A 23,415-nucleotide genomic window follows, 5' to 3' on the forward strand; every position below is an offset into this window, starting at 1 on the left:
ATCGCCAGCTATAATTAACAACCTTTCCTTGACCATACTTGGCATTTTTTATAAAACAGAAAATACAGAAACGATGACAATAAATGTTGACCAGGAAATTTCTGGAAAATAGTGTGCACAATGTACTTCGTGAATAGTACACGATATTTACACGAACGGCATGCTACAGTACTACCAGGGACCCTCGGGCACTGCCATTCTTTTGGTCATAGATAGTTTCATACAGTCCACAAACATGTGACATCAGAATTTTCAGAAATATCGGTGAAGAGAAATAATTAGCACTTAAATTAGTACATGCCCAGTATTTATTATCAAAATATAAAACTTCATCTCAAACAATTGACGCAAAATCTTGTCTTTGTCACAAAATTATATTACTTATTACTAAATTACTGTATCCACGTGTCAGCCATTATATTTATAATCTATTATGAAGTACTAGTGTACGATACTATGATTCTACGTGTAAAAAATGATTCCTAGGGTTTTTAGATGATGAATATGCAAGCTCCCTGTGGGCTGTCCGGTCTAAATCTCTTTGTTTCGTGCAGAAACACCGCGATTTTCGTTGACTATTCATATAAACGTTCTACATGTTTTCCGTTGAGTGTATTAAACATTTAGATCGATTTCACTTATGTCTTTCTTTCCGTGCGTGCTACGCGTTCTTCGGCAACACAACCGATAGTTTATTAGTCGCTTGAATTACATTAATAGTTACGGACAAAGACTCCTGTAGACAATTACATACTTATTCGGATACATCACTTTCTGCGGCATGGGAACTCTAATCGGTCTTAAACATGCAAATGGATTCTCTCCTTTATACAAATAGTCTATCTTCCTATTTAGGACGGTGTTAATTCTTTCAACCTCGTCTTCCAAATGCTCTTTCGTGTACCTCCACGTTAAAACGAACGGACAATTTTGTTTCGCTATCAGCGGTATGGACGGCGCCCATGTTTCCTTAGGGGATTCAAGTTCATGCTGATGAAGAAACCCGTTGAAACTTACGACGAGATCCGGTTTCACGAACGACGAGCTACGTACGTAGTTCTCGTATAACGAAGCGTAAAACTCAAACGAACATTCCTTCTGCTGCAATACGCAATCGGGCAACGTATAGGAGTCAAATATTAATTCTGGCCCTACCAATACAATCGTCAGTGATGATATTTTTATTAAATTTAAGAAGACTCCCCACTCTAATAAGGTTCTTTCTTCTGATATATTCGCGCCTACAACATGAACGACTAGATCTTTGCGTTCTGGGACATAATCTAATAATCGCATGGCATGAAACAACGTTAAGGGACACGTGAGAAACGGCGAATGTGCGGCTTCCACGAGATCATAGGACGTGCCCAAGGGTGACTGTATATTTACATTAGTTTTTATAAAGTCCTTCATGTCCTCAAACGTATCCGTGCTGGAAACACGTGTAAAGTATCTCTGAGTCCCCAAACTGTCCTCATTTATACGCTGTAGTTTTATACGAAAACATAATCCCAGGGGTCCGCAGATATCCTTATGTTCACTACTGTCTATGTGATCTTTACAGTAGCTGGCGGCACAATCCCTACAATCCTTCAGCAAATAATCGTCCAGTTTATAGCAGACGGCGCATTCCTTTGGATACAGGAACATTTCGCTCTCGTACACCTGACGGGGACGTCCTAACTTCTCAGACACTAGACCCATGAATCCCCACTTCTTAGTATCCCACTCCTCCAATGTTGCAGTACACGGTTTTATGTTGCAGGTTCGCGACACTTCCAGTACGGCATTGCATAACGATTTGTGCTGTTTCCAGTGTTGCTTCTGATGTTCCTTGCTGCAATAGAAGATCAACTTGCAGGCACTGCACTTTCTCAAAGGGACGTCACCACCAAACCGTTTGCAAACGTGGCACACGGTAGCGTAGAAGAAGTCGTTATAGGCGATATGTACTTGATTGCTCGTCTTTGATTCCATATCTTCTGAACAGTCTCGTTATATTATTCGACAAGGTCTCCTTCGATCTAGAAAGAAGTACACGCAAAGTGTTATCTGAGTAAACGGTCAGATTTCCTTAGTATAAATACTTACAGTGGTAGAATGTTTTGATTTCGTAGGTCGTGCCTTGTTGCGCATGCGGAAATCGGTAATTTTCTTCTCGTGCTGTTAACCCTCTTTTCAAGAGCACGTGTTCCGAATTGTTTTAAGGATATCGAAAATATAGTTACGCCACGTACGGTCATAGTCAAAAAGGTTGACCAACGTGTTAGAACAAATTTCGGAATATTCGTGTGTGTCATAGCATAGATATGCATATCGTTCCCAGTAAGAAATGACTAGTCGATCGATGTGGAAGCGATGTCGTCGACATCGATCCGTTGAAATTGATGTCGAATTGACGTCGAATTTGACAATGTCGATGTCGATCGACACCGTTTCGACGAACCATTTCACACTGGCTTTGCTCTAATAATGCGTCAGTGCATATATCAGTGAGCAAAAGGTATAATATCTCGCATGGTATATTGTATTTCCGAAATTTATCACGAAACGTCGGACGACTTTTCTGACCACGATTTAACGCTAGACCCAGCGAGAATGACTTGTCGATCGACGTCGAAACGATGTACGTATCGACATCACTTCGACATCGATCGACAGGTTATTTCTTACTGGGGAGTTTTAATGTTCCCGCATTAATTTCCAAAGACATCATGAAATATATAAATTTGTTGGCGTTGCATTTACAACACGTGCACCTTGTATGCAAGCATTGAAATCAGATCGCTCCGCAAATAGCAACCTACCCAGAGAGAAATGATTCGTCGATCAATGTCGGAACGATGTCGAATCGATGTACATAAATTTGACGGTATCGATATTTCATTGATCGATGAATCATTTCATTGCTGGTCAATGTTATTTTTCGTCACTTTAACATTTCGCGACGATAGTTCATACAAATTTTCTATAACACATGATTTCCGTTGCGTCTGTTGAACATTAAACTCTATTTCGCTCGTGTGTAAATTCCTTCATGTCCTCAAACGTTTCCGTGTTGGAAACACTTGCTAAGTAATCCAGTTTCATAGAGCTGTTGCCACTTATACGGTGTAGATTTATACAAAAACGTAATCCCAGGGCCACGTACGCAGATGTTCTTATATTCACTACCGTCTATGTGATCTTTACAGTAGCTGACGGCACAATCCCCACAATCCTTCAGCGACTGACCGTCCAGTTCATAGCAGACAACGCATTCCCGTGGGTACAGGAACATTTCGCTCTCGTACATCTGAAGGGGGCGTCCTAACTTCTCTGCATGAAGCCCGTCTTCTTATTATACCACTTCTGTTACATAATACTTTTTTTATGTTATAGGTTCACATCACATCCAGTACGGCGTTGCATAACGATTTGTGCTGCTTTCAGTGTTGCTTCTGAAGTTCCGAACCGCAATGGAAGATGAACTTGCAGCCACTGCACCTCTTTAAAGAAACGTCATCACCCAACCGTTTGCAAACGTGACATACGGTAGCGTAGAAGTTGTTGAAGCATATTTGATTTTTCGTTTCAGATTCCATGACTTCTGGCTGGTCTCATTGTATGATACGACAGTCTCCTATGATCTAAAGAGAAGAACACACAACGTGTTATCTAGATAAATGATCAAGTTCACTTCCCTAGTAGCACAGTGCAGTGGCTAAACACTGGCCCAATACAATCAAATATTGGGTCAATGTTTAGCCAATGCACTGTGCTACTGGGGTTTCCAATCAGAAACGATTCTTCCAAACGACGTCGAATCGACATCGACACTTTCAAATTCGACGTCGGTTCGACATCAGTCGACGAGTCATTTCTCGTTGGGGACTGGGTTATCATAAATACGTACAGTGTTGAAATGTTTGGATTTCGTGGGTTGTCGAGGGGTAAATCGGCGATTGTCTCTCCGCGTTTGTAACGCGCCGCTTGTCTCCAATGACGCGTTCCGAAGTCCTGTTATGAGGATATCGAAAATCTAAAGTTTACGTCACGTACACTCTAAATTATCCAGTACTTTCGTTTACATTTCCAATTACATCATAAAATGTAATTTGCTGGTGTTGCATTTATAGTCTATACGGTGATTCATTATCTGTAAACGGCAATGAGAACTTGCTTCGGAACTGGCAACCTGACCTGTCATTTGTCATCACTTTAACGTCGAGATGTTGTCAGAAACCTCATTTTACCGTCAAAATAATGGCAGATAAAGTCAATTTGTTCTCTATTGGTTGTTGGTCAACTGAACGAAGGCTTGTCTTGATTACAAATTTGTATTAATATTTAAATTACTGCGTCCACGTGTCAGCTGTTGTATCCATTATACTCGGCTGATGCAGAACAATCGACTCTATGAATAGAAAATGGTCCTTAGTATTTTTAGATTATAAATAAGTGGTTCCTGTGGAAATGTCAGGTCTGGGCACCTTCGTCTCGTAAAAACACAACAAATTTTCTCTACGTTTCGTCCGTTTCGTCTATTAAACGTTAAGTTTGATTGAACACGCGTGTTCTTGATCACTTTGCGCGCGTTACGTCGTCTTCGTCGACATCAAACACATCCTTTAGTTCGCGTCGGTCGCTTAAATTCCAATTTAAATTATGGACAGAGACTCCTGTAAACAAGTATACACTGATTCTGATAACACACCTTCTGTACCTTCTGTACCTTGAGACATCTGTTCGGCTTCAAACTTGCGAATGGATTCTCTCCGCTGTACAGATAGTCTATCTCCCTGTCCAGGATGGTGTTTATCCTATCAGCCTTGTACTTTAAATACCGTCGCTCGTAACACGTTAAAACGAATGGACAATTCTGTTTCGCTATCAGCCGTATGGCCGGCGCCCACGTTTCTTTAGGGGAGTCAAGTTCATACAGAATATACGCGTTAAATCCTACAACCAGATCCGGCTTGACGAATGACGGGCTGCGTACGTACTCCTCATACAACACAGGATGAAACTCTAACAGATATTTTTTCCGCCGCAACCCATCAAAATCGCGTGACAAGGGGGATTGTAACTTTAATGTCGGCCCAATCATTACAATTATGACTGACGATACATCGATTAAATCTAGCAAGACACTCCACCCCATTAAGCTTGACTCTTCTAAGACATTCGCGTCTACAACATGAATGATTAGGTCTCTACGTTCCGGGGCATACTCTAATAATCGCATAGCATAAAACAACGTTAACGGACGTGTCAGTAACTGCGAGCGTGCGACTTGCAGGAAAGATGCCGCTTCCGAGTTAGTCAAAACATTTTGCATGTAAGTGTTTATAAAGTCGCTCATGTCCTGAAACGTACTCGTGCTGGAAACCTGTTGCGAGAAATGCAGAGTCGTAGGATAGTCTATTTTATTTTTAAAGTTGCTAAATTTAAACGAAAACACAATGCCAGGGGCGAGCAGGTTTCCCTGTGCTCAATACTGTCTATGTGATTTTTGCAGTAGCTCGCAGCGCAGTCCCGACAATCCTCCAGCAACTGAACGTCCAGTTCCTGGCAGACGAGGCACTCTCTAGGAAACTGGAGCATTTGCTTCTCGTACCGCTCCAGGGGACGACCTAGCTTCTCTGAAACTAGCCACATGAATGTAATTTTGCTGTTGTTATCCCACTTCTTCAACGTTTCACCACAATCTTCCGCGCTGGAGATTTGCAACACGTCCTCTACGGCGTTGCATAACAATTTGTGTTGCTCCCAGTGTTGCTCATGATGCTCCGGACCACAATAGTAGATCAATTTGCAACGGGAGCACGGCATTAAACAGAAGTCGTCACCAAACCGTTTGCAAACGTGACACACGGACGCATAGAAGAATCTGTTATATAAGTCGATACTAATCTCATTTCTCGTTTTGGATTCCATGACTCCTAACTGATCTCGTTATATCACACGACTCCTTCCATCTAAGAGAAGCACACAACGTTTTATCCAGATCCATAGTCAAGTTCACTTATAATAAATACGCATAGTGTGTTGAAATGTTTTGATTTCGTGGGTCGTGTCTTCTGGCGCGCGCGCGTAAATCGGTTTTCATGCTTCGAATCCTCTTTCCGTAACGTTCCGATAAATTATTATTCTAATTAATGTACCATTATATATTAGAACCAGTGTTAGGAAAGTTACTTTATACAAATATCTATAATTGCAGTTACAACCTGGCGAGAAATGACTTTTCGATTGACGAATCATTTCTCACTAGGAAGTTACCAATTCTGAAAAGTAACGTGTTACAGTTATAGTTACTCAAAAAGTAGCGAATCGTTATTTTGGAGTTACTTTCTTACAGTGAAAATAAAAATATCAAATCTGCATATGAATTGTAAAGCATCGATAAAGGCATTTATGTGCAAGTGCAAGGCCTAATGCGATCTGTGGAGGTTTAAAATATATATAAAGTAACTATTAATGTAATTATAAATATATATATATTTAATTAGTTACCAATTATCAACAAAATGTAACTAAGTTAAGTTACAGTTACAGATGGAGAGAAAGTTACGAGTTACCAAAAAAAGTAACTAACCATTATACAATCAAAAATAGAAACAAAAATTATACAATCTAACATTTTATCAATTTTTCAAAATTCCAAGAATCGCGAAAATCACCAAAGTATCGGAAGAAAAGTTGTAATAAAATTGCGAGTATTACAATTTCGAAAACAAAAGAGAGTAGAAATAATCATCAAGTCTGAAGAATTATTTTAATCTTGAATTTGTTTCATTCCTGCTCTATTAGAATACCGCGAATAATGGATTGAGGAGTGGTTTAAGTATGAATCTAACAATAAGTGATACTGTTTTTTCACTCGTACAGTATTGATATATTTCTGTATATAGCATATTCATTTCTTGTACAAAATAACAATTATTGTACTGTGGCATAGCTGTTTGTTTCGTATACAAATATTTATTCTGATATATATTCTCTTTAAATCCTTTTATTAATTTAATTCTCATTAAATTAAGTCTATAATAATAGAATGAAATATTCCAACGATGAAGTTAGTTACATGCATAAAATAGCTAATTAATAACAGTTATAACATTGTGAATCTTTGTTCTACAATACAACAAAAAATATATAGTAAAATAGTATAAATCGCAGATCCTTTGTGACACAAATAATCAACAGTAGCATAGAAGTTATATAATGTAGTCAATTAAAAAATGTATACAGTGAAATAATTTGTATAAATCGCAGATCCTTTGTGACACAAATAATCAAGAGCATAGAAGTTACGTAATGTAATCGATTAAAAAATTTATATACGTATAATACATTAAAATATTTAAAAAATAAATGCTATCTGGCCAATAGCCAGATATCAATGTTGATTTTAATAGAATTTATAATTGTTTAAACGCTACTTCATCTCATATATACTATATATTACGCACATAATTGTTAGTTTTCAATTATGATGCACATAAATGAGTTGAAATTTCTCGTAGCTGAAAAAGAAAAACATCTTTCATGTATTATAACTACGCGTACTCGCGTAAACTACACGGTCGGTCTTGCGCGCGCGGTTCTAGTTACCTTATACTTGGCGCGAGACACTACCGTGTCTCATGATTGCTCATTTTCTCGATATTATTAACAAAAATTTCTAAAAATTACTATGCCAAATGAAATCGTGTATTGTTAATTCTACTACTTTTTTTGTAATTCGTAGCTAATAATGCTAAAATTTTGGATACAAATGCATCCATGTTTGCGCCCATGACGGGCTAATTGGGAAAACCTAATTCACGCAACTATTAATTTTGTTTATTTTCTTTGTTATTCCTATTTCTACGAGAAAAAAGTTAAATATCGAAGAATAAAACTGTTCCTACTTATTATTTTATCAAGTAATAAAATCATAGTTTTACTATAATCACATTCTTATTTCTACTAGGCACGTTTTAATTGAAATCTATACAGGGTGTCTAATAAGTTACTAATCAATCGAAATATGTAGGTAGATTAGAGCAAGCTGAAGAGAACAGTCAGATACCATGATGCAAAAATCGCAATAGTTATTGGATTATTAATTATTACATCTAAGCGAATGAGCGCGCGGAAATAGGCTTCTGACTGAAGGCCGGGCTCGGTGGACGTAGCGTCGCTCGTAGCTCGCGCGCCGCGGACAAGAGGGTGGGTGGTGGGTGGTGGGCGCTGAGCGACGAGCGACACTACGCCCACCGAGCCGGAAGCCGGTTTCTGCGCACTCATTCGCTTAGACGTAATAATTAATAACTCAATAACTATTGCGAATTTTGCATCATGGTATCTGACTTTTCTCTTCAGCTTGCCCTAATCTACCTACATATTTCGATTGATCAGTTACTTATCAGACAACCTGTATATCGTATTCGCTTGCATAACTTTTTTCTAATCAGGTATACAATTCTAATAAATATATAATTCAAACAGTAAATTTTTTTCTCTTTAATATTCGATGTTTTGATTTATATGTCTGTAAAATATATCTCTGTATCTGGAAAGCTTAATTCGATCATTTTGATAAGTACGTTCTTTCAAAACTAGTTACACGTTTTAGGACATGCTAAAACTGATACAATATGGTTGTTGCCATTTTTCAGAACGCAAAGTTAGAAATTATTATTATAATCAAACTAATTAATTATGTCTTAAGTAAAAATTAATATATATACATATTCCTTTCTGTGCATTCATTATACGTCGCAACATACAAAGAGAAATAACATTTTACAATATGATATAGATTCCATTTTTTACTTTGATTTAACCCAGTGAGAATGATTCACCGAATCGACATCGACACTATCAAATTTGACGTTTGATTCAATCATCAGTTTGACGGTGTCGATGTCGATTCAACATCGTTTCGACATCGATCAACGAGTCACTTCTCGCTGGGAATAGATAATAATTACAAACGAATTAAATTCCTCAGAGCAGAAGAATTTGCAGTATCAAAATGAGTTCAAAACATGTAAAGCGTCGAGAATTTGTTAAGAGAAACTTGTGCTACGACATCGTGAGATCCTCTCTCCGTAAAGCAACGGTACGCTCTCCGAATATCTGCAGTAATTGCCGTACTTGTATGCTAAACTGTTTTGCAGTTCAGCCGGTTGCTTGACGCGATAGCGTTGAGACGATGGCAGGTTTTCGTACGTCGCACGGTACTTCTCTTGCACCGCTGATTGACAATTTTTCTCGACGGCGACCGCCGGTAAGAAATCATTAGTTCTCATTCCCCCTGCAAATTTCATTATTTCAAAGTATGGAATATGATTAAATGAGCAACAAGCGTGCGGCGGAGACAACATACTAGTCTGACTAAACTAAACAGTTACGCAAAAGCAAGTTTGACACAATACTCCCCGCGAAAAATGACTCGTCGATCGATCTCGAAACGATGTCGCATCGACATCAACACCGTCAAATCGACATCTATCGACGAATCATTTCTCACTGGGCTGGTTAGAACAAAGATATTATGTGACACATATTGCGAGAAGCCTCTTTTCAAACGGAAACGTGAAGGCAAGTAAAGGCGACATTTCTTTGCTCTAGCATTACAAAATCCATTACAATGAAAAAAAAATTGATGATATACAGATACCTGGTTTTACCGACCATTCTGGCAATCCGCTTTACTCGGAAGACTCTCAGGATCGTTTGAACTTCTATCGTCATTTTGTTTAACACACCTTATTAGAAACATTGTCAACGCTCCCACTATCGGGGGAATGCCGGCTAGCAGGAAAGGCAAATCGTAGCTACCTGATAATAGCACAAGTAACACGCATTGTTAATCATTCGTTGTACGAAATAAAATAAACGAGGAAAATTCCCTGCCCTCTGCCCACTTTTTTACTCTGTTATCGGTACGTGGAGGCAAATTATTAAAATTATTACCAGTATGATCGTAAAGGAGACCCGCGATCGGCGGGCCAACCGTGAGAGGTATAGAACACATCCCCAAAAGAAAGCCGATGGCCTGAGTTGCGCCGTTGCGGCCGCAAATGTCGAACGCGATCGGGCCAAGTAATGATATGAAGCATCCATCGAACAACCCCATGCCCAGCGAGATACCCAGAAGCATTAAGAAGGACTTGGTGACCGGAAGCAGCATCGTCAGAACACCGATACTTAAAAACGATATCTGAAAGAGAGTATCCACTTTTTTTTATCAAAACATTAAAGTTCCAATGAGAGAAAGAAAAGTAGAAATTTTATTTTTAATTGAAAGAATTTTAGACGTTGTGATTTTTCCTCCGAAGCTCCTGCTTGGGTGCTCACCTGCTGCAAGAATATTCGGTTCACTTTCGGCAAGTCGGCGATGTAACCGAAAATTAAACGGCCAATACCGGAAGTGATGCCAATACACATAACTGGCAGCTTGCTGTCGGCATCTTTGAACGTCGTGGCCACGAACTTTCCTATGTGAACGTACGGGACAAAGTATCTGAAATGACAACCAAGTTTTCTTTATCTCTGTACAAGTAGAATAAAATAATGGGATTTATGTGGAAAAAGTCAATTTCTTTACGGTTAAATGAGAGAGAGGGGATTGTTCAATAAAAGAAGCAGTGATATCTATTCGGGAGAAAGGTCAGCAACCACGTGGAGCTGATAAACACTCAAAGTATTGTTAAAATAAATAAATAAATAAAAGATTTCAGACACTGTAATGTAATCAAACGTTGATTAGTTTGCGATTACAGTGATTTATTGGGATTATCTATTTGGGTTCGGTTTTCGTGACATATTACAGCTACTCATGCGACTTATCTGGATCATTTCTATTTCGGTTCAATCTTCATCGTACTTATGTGTCACGAACCGCGATAAACTGAGATATATATTTCATTCGCAATCAGTGAATTTGCCAAAACTAAGCATAATGATAGGGCAAACAGCCGACTCACCCAAAAAGAGCGAGAGGAATAGAGCTAGCCCATACGACGTATCGCTTCTTCTTCCAGATAGATACGTTCACGAATTCTTTCAGGCGACTTCGTATCGATTTCGTCTTGCCTTGCGATTCATCCCCCTGCGGTGTAGTCACTGAAAAGATGTGTGCTCGTTAAACCCCTTGTTAACTCCAAATTTTTTCGAAATGCATTAATTTTGAAAAACAAAACTCAATTTTACGTAAAATCTGTTGCGCTCTTTTAATCTTAAATGAATGACAATCATATGTTTCGTCGATGTAAATAAAGAAAAGCAAACCGAGCAAAATTAACGCATTGCTGACCGGGCGTTTTATGCGGAAACTAACGCTATGGCCGCGAAGATAAGCCAATATTTTATATCGTAAAATTAATGGAAAAATTCTTCTTCGCTTAAATATTTGCGATCCTCTATTTTAGAAAAAGGGGAACAAATTTTCATCTGTAACGTGTAAAATATCAGAGAAAATCATGACAGAAAGTACAAGATAAATACAATCAGGGATCTTATTGTAAAAACTTTATCAATTTTGACCTAACAACTTCGCAAGATGATTAAACTAAATGCAACTGATATATCTGCGTCAATAACGTATTAATCAACGCAAGCAAATTACGCAAATGCCTACGAGCTGTAAAGGAAAGCTTACGTGGTATCGGCTTGAAAAGGATCGCGCAAGCCATGATGATGGCCGTGAGGAGGGCCAGACTCCTCAGCGTTCCTTCCAGGCCTAAACGCCGTAGCAGGAATTCCATGAGGGTCGGCAGCAGCGTCGTGAATATCGAACTTCCGGCCGTGACGATACCGTTCACCAGGCCGAGATACTTTTTGAAGTAGTGGCCCAATATCGCCAGGCTCGGGGTGTAAGCGAGACTCGCGCCAAGCCCGTACATAACGCCGTACGTTAAAAAGAGCAGTTCCACCTGGCAGACACGCGAAACGACGATTCCGTGTATGATTCCGCAGCAAATAGAGATTCGCAAGATGATTAGGAAAGAGCTCTATTGCCCTCCCATTACCTTGTCCGTTAGCAGCGAGGAGAGGAGCAGGCCAACGGACGCGATCGCACCTCCCACGAAGGTGGTTGTCTGGATGCCGAATTTATCCGTCAGTATACCGGCGACCGGTGACAGGAAGAACGTGGTTCCGATAGTTAGCGAGCCAACCAAAGCTGAAACAATTCCAAAATGATACCCGATGAGCAATAATAAAATTCCCGCGGGACGAATTTTAAAAATGGCCGCACTACGAAGCGAGAGATCCATCGCTTCAACATTATTCGTGTCGTTACGTACTTTATTTCTTAATTTGTATTCTCGACAGTTGTATGTTAACTTATATAAGTAAACTCCATATGATTAAGGCCCGGTGTTTCATTTCTAATAACGCCTAATTGGCGACTCAATATCTCCGCGTTATTGCAAACTCCATTTGAAACTTTGTTTCCCTAGATCCCACTTGATAAGGGCCTAAACTAGAGGCCGAAACGTTGTGTATTCTTGGCTGAATGAAGGATACTTTTCTGCCAGTTGCGGTCGATTTATTTAATTTAATTTGGAATGTTGAACATCAGGCCTCGCGCACAAGAAGCAGTGTCATCGCTTCATTGCGAATAATAAAGAGATGGGCCAATAAATGTGCGCGTATTAACAATGGACGAGATAATTACGTCAATTAGCGATCGTGGCGATCGATCGGATGCACATTGTAAGTTAGCGCGTATCTAGGTCGGCAATTTATGAATTATATTTCTCTTTTCGTTACAAGCAGGACCGGCGATTAGGCATTTGATGAAGCAGCTTTAACAAGTAGCACGAATCAGCCTCTATTACTATAAATGACTGTCTAATTGTCGTACAATTTAGACCATCGGTATTTAAGGGCCCGGCCCTGTGTAAACGATCAATCTCATGGCTTTTAATTTGTGCATCGGTCGGATAACTTCTTGCCCTCGCGGTTTAACGATTTAAACGCGAAGAGAGGAAACGGCGAAACAAACGCGAAGACAAACGCATATACAACAGTAGTAAAAAGACGTCGCGTAACTGATACGTTATCGAAACTGAGGAAAACTCGAGGAGACTGGATAGTGGGTTCGTCGAACCGCACGTGCTAACGATCGAGAATCCTTCGGATATTCACGCGTACAATCGATACGAAAAATTACGGTATAATGAAACGCAATTAGGTCCGCGCCGTATCGGGAACGTTAAATCGTCGATCGTCACGCGGTTATTTGAAACAAAATCCGATTTTTTAAAGTCATTTTTAATCTCGCACTTCAAATTCTATTATCGATTACGCAGTATAAACTAATACGAGTATAAGTAGATCCATGTAGCTGTTCCGATATTTAAGAAAAACGGTTGTACTGTTAATATAAATTTAAGGTCGATATCATGGTGATTAACAAAAGATAACTTATCCGTATCTATATTATCCGTATCATTTAATGCAGTTGTGTAATCAACGTTAAAGCGAAATTAAAAAGTTGTTAAAGTGTCATGCCAAAATTTCTTGCTATATATGTACAATTAATATATACAAATTATAAATAAAATACAAATTAAGTATACTATATTATTTGACCGTAACTGGCAAAAATTTTCTTTTCTTTATTTAAAAACGCTACGTTTCGACCATGGGCTTTGATCCTTTTCAAGCAATCTGTTAGTAGATCTTATATATACGTTATAAATACATTTGAATATAGAGTTGTTAATTGAACTTCACAGGCTGCCAGTATAACGGGGCAATATAAGTTATAGTCGAATTTTTCGTCACAAGAGGTAAAAAGAACCTGCGTGAAACAGAGCCCACAGTAGGCCAACAGTATAAATAAAATAATAAAGAATACAACAAATATACGTATTAATTGTATTGTTCATTTTCTCTTCACCTCATTCTCTTTCTAAATTCAATGTGTTTTTTTTTTCAATATTGTATTGGGTTGATGCATAAGTTCGTCCTGTTTTTAAACCAAAAATTTTACACTTGTTATATTTTGTCGATATACATTTAATCAGTGATATCAGCAATCTTGCGAGTTGTATTATGACGGTCAGTTTCAATCAAGGTCAAGATTTCGTGATTGTCAATTTCGGAGGACCGTCCAGAACGTTTCTCATCCGTAAGATTAAAATTTTCATTACGGAATCGTCGGAACCATTTACGAATGGCGGAATCACCAATAGCATCTGCTCCGTAGACAGAACATATTTTTCTTTTGGTCTGAACTGCAATTTTGCCTTTTAGAAAATAAAAAAAACATAATACGCCGAAAGTGATGTTGATTTTTATCCATCTTTATAAATTCACACGACTCGCAAACATCAATCGACGACAACAAATTTGACAGTAAAGTTTCAGTTCAATTGCTACTTTCAAATGTTTAATACGTCATATAAGTGTGAAGTTGATAGCAGATTGAACTCGTATATAAAGTGCGCAAATGTTTGAAAACGGGACGAAGTTATTCATCAACTCAATATATTCGCATTTTAATTTAAAACACCTTTCAGAAAAAATCACGCCGCTAGGCATGGAGGTCCTCGAAGGCCTGGAGAAAAGGCCTAAAATTCAAGAGTGGACAGAAATAAAATATTTTATCAAATGGCTAAGAACAAATATTGAAAGACATCTTCAAGTATTGCTACATTTCAAGCTATAAGAGTTTTCACGTTTCTCTCGAATTAGAGTTTGATTTCGGGATAGATCTCATTTTAATTTCCAATGTCAACACCATACTTAATGCGATAATCATAATTAATGTTAATAAAGATCTAAGATTTTGACGAATAACAAAATTGATAAAAGAAAAGAGCTAAGGGCCGTGATAAAGTGTTAAACCGTTTCTTTAAAAAACACTTGTTTTACATCGTTTTTGATAAATTATTTTTAAAACACCCTGTGTCACGGCTCTGAGCTCCTTCCTTTCATCAGTTTCATAATTAATGTGATCTGTATAATAAATTAAATCGTTAAAAAACTCCATCGAAAATTTATAACGATAAATTTTTACGTACTATCAAAACACGGAAACTTAAAATGTCATTTGAATAAGTTTATGCGAGAGAATCGACGAAAGTATTTGTTTTCTAACAATATACAGACTGCTATGATAAAAACAAATTCAACATTAACTTATGATGATGAAATTCAAACCCAGTTTTTCATTTTTAAGAAATTCGGAAAATTACAAGGAGCATACGTGCCTTATCGTCGAGCAAACACTTTAAACACACTCGAGAACGATAAATTGACATAATCTTAGTAAATTCTTTACCTATTGCAATTACCTCTTCGCGGGGAGCTTGCCGGTATTTTCTCTCCGTAAATCCGCGATTCAGCACCTGGTTTTTTGAGAATACGCGCGAATATGCACACATGTTTACGTCACTTTTTCGTAATTCAAATTCGGTGAAGTTCTTCCTGATCGAATTAATAATCGAATTAACGCCCGATGAAATTTCTTCGTATAAAAGTGAAACGCTCTAATTAAACAATTGTATCATATCATCGTCACTCTCGAAGCTAAATATCGCCAATAAGTTTTCGATTCTCCGGAATATCACATAAGAATACAAATTCAATAAAGCACACATATGCAATTCTTTTTTTAAGATAGACGAGGGAAAACTCAACAATACGCCGGACAAGTTTCGCACCTGCTTTGGAGGAGACCTCGGTCTCGCCGGCCTCCGCCAGTCGCTTCTGCAGCTCCGGGTAGATGAGGGAATACGTGTTGATGATGCTGAAGAGCACGCCGTTGATCGTGAAGCTGGCGATCATTACCAGCCAGGCCCTGAGACCGCCGTCGGGCGGCCCGACGGCCGCCTCGCTCGCGCGGTCCTCGTCGTCGGGGTCCACCTTTCGACACATCGCGTCTCCGTCCGTCTGCGCCGCCACCGCGTTCTCCACTTTGTGCATTCTCATCAGCTTCCCGGTCGGCGCGTCAACCGTTACTGGCGCGCTCCCGGCCAGAAGGGGATTGCCCTCACCCGAATCCAAGTTGTCGAGGTCGGCCTGACGGCGCCGAGCGTGATTCGACGTGCCGATTGGATCACCCGCGGCAGTGTGATCGATCGTTAGGATCGACCCGCCGTCACCTTCCCGACCGAAGCCGCCGACGTCCCCGTCGCCGGCCTCCTCGCTGATCGCCATCGTTATCGGCAATTATTCTGGTCGATTACTGGCTCCGCTCGTTGGAGAGATATCTGCAACTTTCGATAAAGAAGAAACTTAGAGCTCTACCAGTTGAATTAATATACACGATTCGATAGCTTCTATTAAGGAAGTATTTCATATGCGATCTTCCATCACCACGTTGACACGTGATGGCAATTTATTTGGCTAATCGAGAGCCAATCTCGCTCCTTCCTCGACGAGAGAGACGTTATTGATCTTTGTCTCTTTCAATGCGTTTTGGTTAAAGAAATACATATTTAAAAAATCTCCAGTCGGTTTCGCGTGAGTAAAGAGAATTTTTTCGCCCGCGAGCGTTCTCGTCGCGCATGGAAGATGCGCAACAGCGTATTTGCTGGCCCGTTTGCCGCTACACAAAAGTCCCGCGACGCGAGCTTGATTAGTCTTTGAAGCCAGACGATGTAGCTTCAAAGACTGCGTTACTTAATCGTTTAACTGCACCTTTGCCGATTTGACACATCGGTGTAAGGTAGGAGGACCGCGCCGCCTGGTGATCGTCAGTCTATCGCGGGATCCTTTTGATCCCTCAGCTCTACCTATAACGTATGCGAATGTCCGCGGTCGATTAAATAAAGATTTCAGTTGGATAAATATCGCGATACAATGCGTCGTGCGTGATTTACGCACTATATATATTGTGCTGCGAATCTTGACGCCCGTCGAAAGAGCGAGGTATCGAGACTTCAATCTAATCGCACGGATGACGAAATAACTTGAGAAGCTGATGATCCTCGCGGCTAATTAATACAATTAGAGGAAAGTCCCCCTATTATGAGATAGGCTTTTAATATGAGATAGCGCGGGTCTCTGCAAAATTAACAGGCATCGTCTGCTGGTCCCACCATGAATTTATTGCCCTTGGAGTAAAGTCTGTTTAATGGAAAATTTATTGTTAGATCACGCGCAACGTGTAGTCGTTGCGCGTAAATAAAATTATTAGGCGGCGTAACGTCATTATTTTCCTACGACGAAAACGCAAGTGTTCCTATTACGCAATAGCGCACTGATTATATCTACATTGGGTAAACAGCACTCCGCGCGATAAGACATTCTTGTAATATTTTAATATGAAATGAGGTTCCGCGAGCGAAGGAAAATAAAGGAAAACGCGTTTGGTTCAGGTGGTCTAGTTTTGCATTTCGTGTAAACAAGCAGTATAATTTTGTGTTTGTGTCTGCATTATTCCATTGGGTAAAACGCATTACATGAAACTAAATATTGCTCATGTTTGGACAACGCGATAATCACTCACGATAATCATCCAAAAGAATATCTATGTAAAGATCTTGAAAGATAATAACATTTTTCTTACGTAAGTTAAGGCCACCTGTGTCCACGATGCTTGGTCCAAGTTCTAGTTTCGAGAGATGTAGCCAACCAACTTGCAGCTATTCCGCAAAAGCTGCAAGTTGATTGGCTACACATTTCTCGGGCCAAGTTCTATAGTCATCGTGGACACCGGCCTTAATAGGCTTCCAGTTTTTTGTCGCAATATCGCAGCAATTATACAGACCTTTACAATCATAATCGTATTAAAGGGAAGACTTAGCAAACGGTTGATGCAATCAGCGTAATTGGCCAACTTTAGACTAATCTTGCAATCGATACGACATTAAGTCAAAGAACGTATTTTTTCCGTGTTTGCATTTCTTGAAGTAAAAACTATTTTTAGCTTCGGCTTTATATACGTCAAAAATATGCGGATTAATAGCTGTCAGCTATTTTATCGCGATTACGACGTACTATACTTGCTCGCAGTCGAGCCGAAATCGCTGAATCGCTTATGGGAAATACGAGGTCCAATTCATTCGCGTTTCGTTATACATCACGAGGTGAAACGAATCTTTATTTCAATGAAGCTCACAAACGGTCCGTTCGGAGTTTATCTTAATCAGTTGATTGTGGTCGATTTCGAATGTTATTTTGCTGTCGCGATGCGCAACTCAAGGCGCATGTAAACGATATGTATCTACGTGTTTTAGGCATTAATGAAATTCGCTGAAATTCGATTTGCACTAAAAACTGGAATAACAATTCTTGTTTGGTGAGGTGGTGATACGTGTTGGCTCGCGTTACGAAAATCTTTTGTGCATTATTTCATTCCTCCTCCCCCTGTCTCCGGGTCGGACGACCGAAAACCCTCCACGTTTTTCGCTTCGTACAACGCGCGATCGTAGATGATCAACAAGTCATTTTTCGCTGGGTTCGTCGATCGATGTCGAAACGACGTCGAATTTGACGGTGTCGATGTCGATCCGACGTCGTTTCGACATCGATCGACGAGTCATTTCTCACTGGAAGGTGGATAGAGACCATCGGAGGCCAGAACTTAAATTCCCACTGCCTCTACTTGTCTTCGCCCAACGAGATAGTCTGGTATCAGTTTCCAGAACCCGAGCCTGCGCTCGACGTTGCTCACGTCAAGCGTTTAATAGCTCTCAACAATTTAATGAATCATCGATATACATCGATCACGCGCCTCCCTCCGCCTCTCGAAAGGTTATAACGAACGTAAATCGTTTCCTCGGCGCAAGTTGGGAGCGTGGCAGAAAACGCGTAGGCGACCAGGAATATCATTTATAAATAGATCCGAGGGAGTAAGATCTTCTTTATCAGAACGACAACCTCTCCCTAACGTCAGACCGGCACGCGGTTGATGTATACGTACGAATAAGTTATTGTTATACGCGATAAATAGATAAAAGAAAGGGCGAGCTATCTCTGCAACCGGACGAGATGATTGTTCACATTTACAGATATTATTATTAGAAGAGTTCATTTGAGAAAAAGAGAGAAGATAATTCTTTTCAAAACCCGTGACACGAAAATTCCATCTTACACTTATGCCCGTTTCTACCAACGCAAATTAACTTTAATCTCGGTTTCAACTCACTTTATATATCTTTCTCTAGTATTAAAAATTAGAAAAAGATGAGACGTAATTTAAGCCGAGAGTAAAGTTAATCTGCAGTGGTAGAGACGGGCATAAGTTAACTATCGTTTTAAAATTTAGTATCGGACAGCGAGTTCATGACCAAAGCATGTACAAAGTATCTTTTTTTTTATTGAGAATTGTAGCGAAACACCGTGTAGCGGGTAATATAAGTATAATTATCACTCGTAACATATGTATAATTATCAGCACAAGGCAGATAATCGTACAAACCTTGAGTTTTTTTATGTTTTACCGAGTACGCCACGAAATTCTTGTATAATAAGAATACGCACATGTTAACGATAACTGTTAACGACAAGTTTATAGTTGACTCCCCATTCGTTTCTATATTATTATCTAAGAAGAGACAAGGAATCGCCTATCTAGTTAATATTAACCAGAAAATTAAAAATCGGACCTATGAGAGTTTTTTTGAAAGTTTACCATACATTTTATTAATAATTTTTGGAAGTTTACCATACATTTTACTAGTAGAATGTATACTAAGTATAATTATTAGTGCAATGTATGGCAAAATTACAAGAAAACTCTCATAAAATTCTTCGAAATGCCGTGTTGTCCCACGATTACAATATTTTCAGAATAAATTTTAAAAGAAAATTCTGCCCGCGTGTTCTCATCTAATTACTTTATTATGCCGTTCAAATTTTTTAATATTAAACGACTCTTATCTCTTACGACATATATTTCATTTCTGAAGCAACGTTGGTAGCCATCAGTGACCACCGTGGCAGTCAACGTCGATACGTTTCGTGGTTCGACCTGGTAGAACAATAGAGAATACTCGCGTGTCGTGAGCGCCGGCCGTTGTTGCGTCAGATCGCGCCGACGCGCACGTGTCGGGCGAGCGCGTACGGTAACGCGATATTCGCGCGTGGCCACCGGATCCATGGTGTAAAGATACAAGGTGAAACATTGCGCATGTAACCAATTTTTCGGGCAAATTGTTCATTGGTTCTTCCTGCATTCAACCGCAATGATTTGCAGCTTGAAGGTTGGGGTAAATTTCTGATTGGTCAATTCAGTAGTTTGGGCCACTTCTGATTGACACTGCGCCTCCACCAGATTGCTTCACCTTGTATCTTCACACCATGGCTCGATCTGCGGAACGTGGTTCGCGGAATCGGAGAAGGCACGTTCACCCCGTGCTGCGATAGCCCTCCACTAATTCGTAATTCGAGCCATATCGCGAAACCCAACGAGAAATGACTCGTCGATCGGCGTCGAGTTGACGAATCATTTCTCGCTGGTTTCCAGCATAGACGTATAATATTAGGTCATCCGAAAAGTTCTGAGAATTTTTGAGGCTCTAAAACAAAAATGTATTGTCATGGAGCGTACTGGGAACGTTGAGGTCTTGTGAGAGTTCCAATACACTTCAGGATTTTCATCCACTGTTTGCTTCAGGTGGTCTTCGAGTGGTGTGGAAGGTCTTCCAGACCGCGGGGCATCTTCAAGCCCTAAATTGCCATTACGAAATCGCGCGAACCATCGGCTTACTGTCCGATTTGATACAGCATCCTCCATGTAAATGTTGCAAATTTCACGGGTGGTTTCCACCGCGGTGTTTCCTCTCCGAAAGCAAAACGGCATAGCGTGGCGTAAATGAAGCTTTTGGCTGCCCATCTTCGCGATCGCGCCATTCAATGTTGCTCGCTTTGTTTGCCACACAAGACCTGCATTTGAAAGAGCAAAGCGCCATCTGTTAAACGAGCCCTCACCAATAAGCTTTGACCTACGCACTGCCGAACAAACCGATCCCAAATGCGATAGATTGCCGGAATTCTCACAACTTTTTGGATGACCTAATATATAGACTGCGCGTTTGGCTGAAACAGTGTACAAACTTTAGAAAGAGCCAATGATGACATCGTTTCGACATCGATCGGCGAGTCATTTTTGTACGGGAATTCCGTAACTTGCTATCGAGGTTTTTCGATAACGATTAACTTGGAACAACCAACGAAAATCTGCGTCTTTTTCGAAGATCGTCCTCGCCATTGGCTGTCGCTAGTTAACGATACCGAAAGGCATCGATTGCAAGTTACAGAATTCCCGTACTGTGACCGGGTTATGTCTTTCGAAAATACATCGTTATCACATTAGCGTAACCGTTGCGGACACGCGTTTGTCTTGGTTTATCTCCTTTAGTTTCGGCCTGGAATCTTTATTGTTTCTCCCGCCTTCGCGGCACACCGAAACGGACCCGGCTCGGAGTCACTTTTAGCAATTCGGTACGTTAAAATAACCGCCGACCTCTCTCGTTCCCGTCGTGCTCCGTTCTCGCGCGAATTCTACGCTTCTCCTCATGCTCTACGAGAATCAAGGCGCTCCGACAACCAAGGATCGCCGAGGACGTAGCTTCCAATCTTGACCGTGCCGATCGGTCGATCGACCGACCTTAAATGAATTTAATAAGCGACAAGTAGAAAAACTTGGAGCTCGACGGTGCGTAAATTAATGCTCTATCGATCTTTGATGGCTACACTATTATAAATCGGACGCTTTGGCTCGGCTTTTCGGGCAATAATTGAACCAAAATGATCTCTGGCGAGAAATAAAGTGGAGTAACTTCAAATTTCGGTGGTCTAAGGCCCAGTTTCACCAAACGTGGCTTAACTTTAATCCTAGTTTAATTCGTATTTGTCTCTCTCTCTAAAGTAACAGTTGGGAAGGGACCAAGAACGAATTAAGCTAAAAGCTTTTAAAGTTAAACAACGTTGGTGAAACCAAGCCTAAGCATTTTGTTTCAGGGCCAGTTTCACAAACATCGGTTAACTGTTAACTAGAGTGCAGTCGACTCCCTATCTTTTTCCATCTTATAATTATTTAAGAAGAGACAGAGGATCAATTAACCTTCGGTTAGCAATTAACCGAAACTGGCCCTTAATCTCACTATCGAGGGTGCCTCGTTATTCGTTCAATTTACGTTCGTTTCTATCAATGCGGATTAACTTTAATCTCGGCTTAACTCACTTTAGATCTTTTCACAGTTCAAAAATTGGAAAAAGGTAGAAAGTAATTTAAACCGAGATGAAAGTTCCATCTGTATTGGCAGGAACGGGCATCAGTCGAATTTGTTTGGTACGTAAATAGCCTTGGGGATCGGGGGAAAGCGACTTGAAGAGCTCGAGGAGAAAACCGAGGAGAATCCGCGCGACTTGACCGGGGCTCGTCGAGGAAAAGCAGTGGCACACGGAAAGTAAAATTCCTCTTCCTCCACGCACGCGGAGACGAAGGTCTTCGTAGCTACTCCACTTTTCTGGCACTTCCTTGCACTTGACATAAAATAAAAAATAATCAGAGACGTTGGAGGGGCCCAGCGGGAAATGACTCGACGACCGCCCAGTGAGAAATGATTCGTCGATCGATGTCAAAACGATGTCGAGTCGACATCGATACCGTCAAATTGCCGTCGATTCGACATCGTTTCGACATCGATCGACGAATCATTTCTCACTGGGCGATGTCGAAACGATGTCGATCGACATCGGCGCCGTCAGATTGACGTCGTTTCGACCAATTATTTCTCACTGGGCGTGGAGACGGGAGAAACCGTGAAAAGTGCGGAGCTCGAAGACAAAGTGCACACAAAGCGGAGAACAAACGTCGAGCCTGTCTCCGCGTCCGTCCTCCTCTTTTTTCCTCTCCACGATGTCCGATCGCACGCCTATTTTATCTCGAGAGGACGCGACCACGCAGCGCGCTATATACGGCTATAAAGAAGAGAGCAATCCGCGCGATCGGGGAAGCGATCGCGCTCGTTGATTTCATACCGACTTAAGTGATCCTCGGGAGCACGTGTGGCGGGCGTGTGGCGAGCTTGTGGCGAACTTCCCCGGAATTGCGCCGACTCCGCGCGCGGAACAGGAGGGAGGGAAGATAAGAGAGGAGATAGAGAGACTTCCGCACGGGCGTCCCGGCTGCAGACGGCAAGTAGGAGAGGATCGGCCGACCGATCGCGACGTCGGGCATAAACTAAAGAAGACGACCGGGAACGGGACCGACGGCGCCGGACAGGCCGAAAGGCCTCCAAGCGCCGAGGAAGCGCGCGGTGGCTTGTAGAAAAAAGAACCGCCGTTGAGTCGAGCGTGGAACTTGGAAGCGCGATTCCGCCAATCGCGGCTGAGAATTTCGAAACGGCCGGCTCATTTTCCCGGGGGGGATCCTCGGCCGCGATTGGCCGGCCCGCGCGCGACTTCTACACTTGCGTTTTCGTGCGTGTCGTCGGCCTAGAGACCCTGTAATCAGAGACTAGCCGTAGG

At 40.8% G+C, this 23,415-nt stretch overlaps 4 protein-coding genes across 5 annotated transcripts in view; all 4 read right to left on the bottom strand.

Moving 5' to 3' along the window:
- Window positions 1–300: 300 nt before the first annotated feature.
- On the bottom strand, window positions 301–4,647 carry LOC105560508. The gene is made up of 3 exons (XM_012009678.1): window positions 3,896–4,647; window positions 2,092–3,629; window positions 301–2,024 (listed from the first exon to the last, which is right to left on the bottom strand). Exon 3 carries the CDS (start codon window positions 1,975–1,977, stop codon window positions 721–723), a length of 1,257 nt encoding a protein of 418 aa, XP_011865068.1. The 5' UTR covers window positions 1,978–2,024; window positions 2,092–3,629; window positions 3,896–4,647; the 3' UTR covers window positions 301–720.
- LOC105560562 (putative protein MSS51 homolog, mitochondrial) lies at window positions 4,646–5,344 on the bottom strand. The gene has a single exon (XM_012009773.1). The coding sequence runs from the start codon at window positions 5,342–5,344 to the stop codon at window positions 4,646–4,648; it is 699 nt and encodes a 232-aa protein (XP_011865163.1).
- A 6-nt stretch (window positions 5,345–5,350) lies between these two features.
- Window positions 5,351–5,946, bottom strand: LOC105560507. Its single transcript, XM_012009677.1, has one exon. It carries the CDS (start codon window positions 5,917–5,919, stop codon window positions 5,404–5,406), a length of 516 nt encoding a protein of 171 aa, XP_011865067.1. The 5' UTR covers window positions 5,920–5,946; the 3' UTR covers window positions 5,351–5,403.
- A 2,532-nt stretch (window positions 5,947–8,478) lies between these two features.
- Window positions 8,479–23,415, bottom strand: part of LOC105560509 (monocarboxylate transporter 10) — a 19,941-nt gene continuing 5,004 nt past the window's right edge. The window contains exons 3-10 of one of the 2 annotated variants that reach the window (XM_012009680.1): window positions 15,657–16,211; window positions 12,009–12,160; window positions 11,639–11,912; window positions 10,965–11,103; window positions 10,336–10,501; window positions 9,952–10,198; window positions 9,670–9,816; window positions 8,479–9,289 (exon numbers count right to left, since the gene is read on the bottom strand). In XM_012009680.1, the coding sequence (XP_011865070.1) occupies window positions 9,042–9,289; window positions 9,670–9,816; window positions 9,952–10,198; window positions 10,336–10,501; window positions 10,965–11,103; window positions 11,639–11,912; window positions 12,009–12,160; window positions 15,657–16,152 (1,869 nt within the window). In that variant the 5' untranslated portion in view covers window positions 16,153–16,211 and the 3' untranslated portion in view covers window positions 8,479–9,041. Of the gene's footprint in view, window positions 9,290–9,655; window positions 9,817–9,951; window positions 10,199–10,335; window positions 10,502–10,964; window positions 11,104–11,638; window positions 11,913–12,008; window positions 12,161–15,656; window positions 16,212–23,415 lie in introns of both variants that reach the window. The other variant, XM_012009681.1, reaches the window with a different exon arrangement.

This window comes from Vollenhovia emeryi, unplaced genomic scaffold, assembly GCF_000949405.1.
Source record: "Vollenhovia emeryi isolate VEMERY1.0 unplaced genomic scaffold, V.emery_V1.0 DF939228.1, whole genome shotgun sequence".
NCBI classification, from domain to species: Eukaryota; Metazoa; Arthropoda; class Insecta; order Hymenoptera; family Formicidae; genus Vollenhovia; species Vollenhovia emeryi.

Bases quoted from the DNA above. Each gene is read 5' to 3' on its own strand.
- LOC105560508 (XM_012009678.1), bottom strand. From the start codon at position 1,977: ATGGAATCAAAGACGAGCAATCAAGTACATATCGCCTATAACGACTTC.
- LOC105560562 (XM_012009773.1), bottom strand. From the start codon at position 5,344: ATGAGCGACTTTATAAACACTTACATGCAAAATGTTTTGACTAACTCG.
- LOC105560507 (XM_012009677.1), bottom strand. From the start codon at position 5,919: ATGGAATCCAAAACGAGAAATGAGATTAGTATCGACTTATATAACAGA.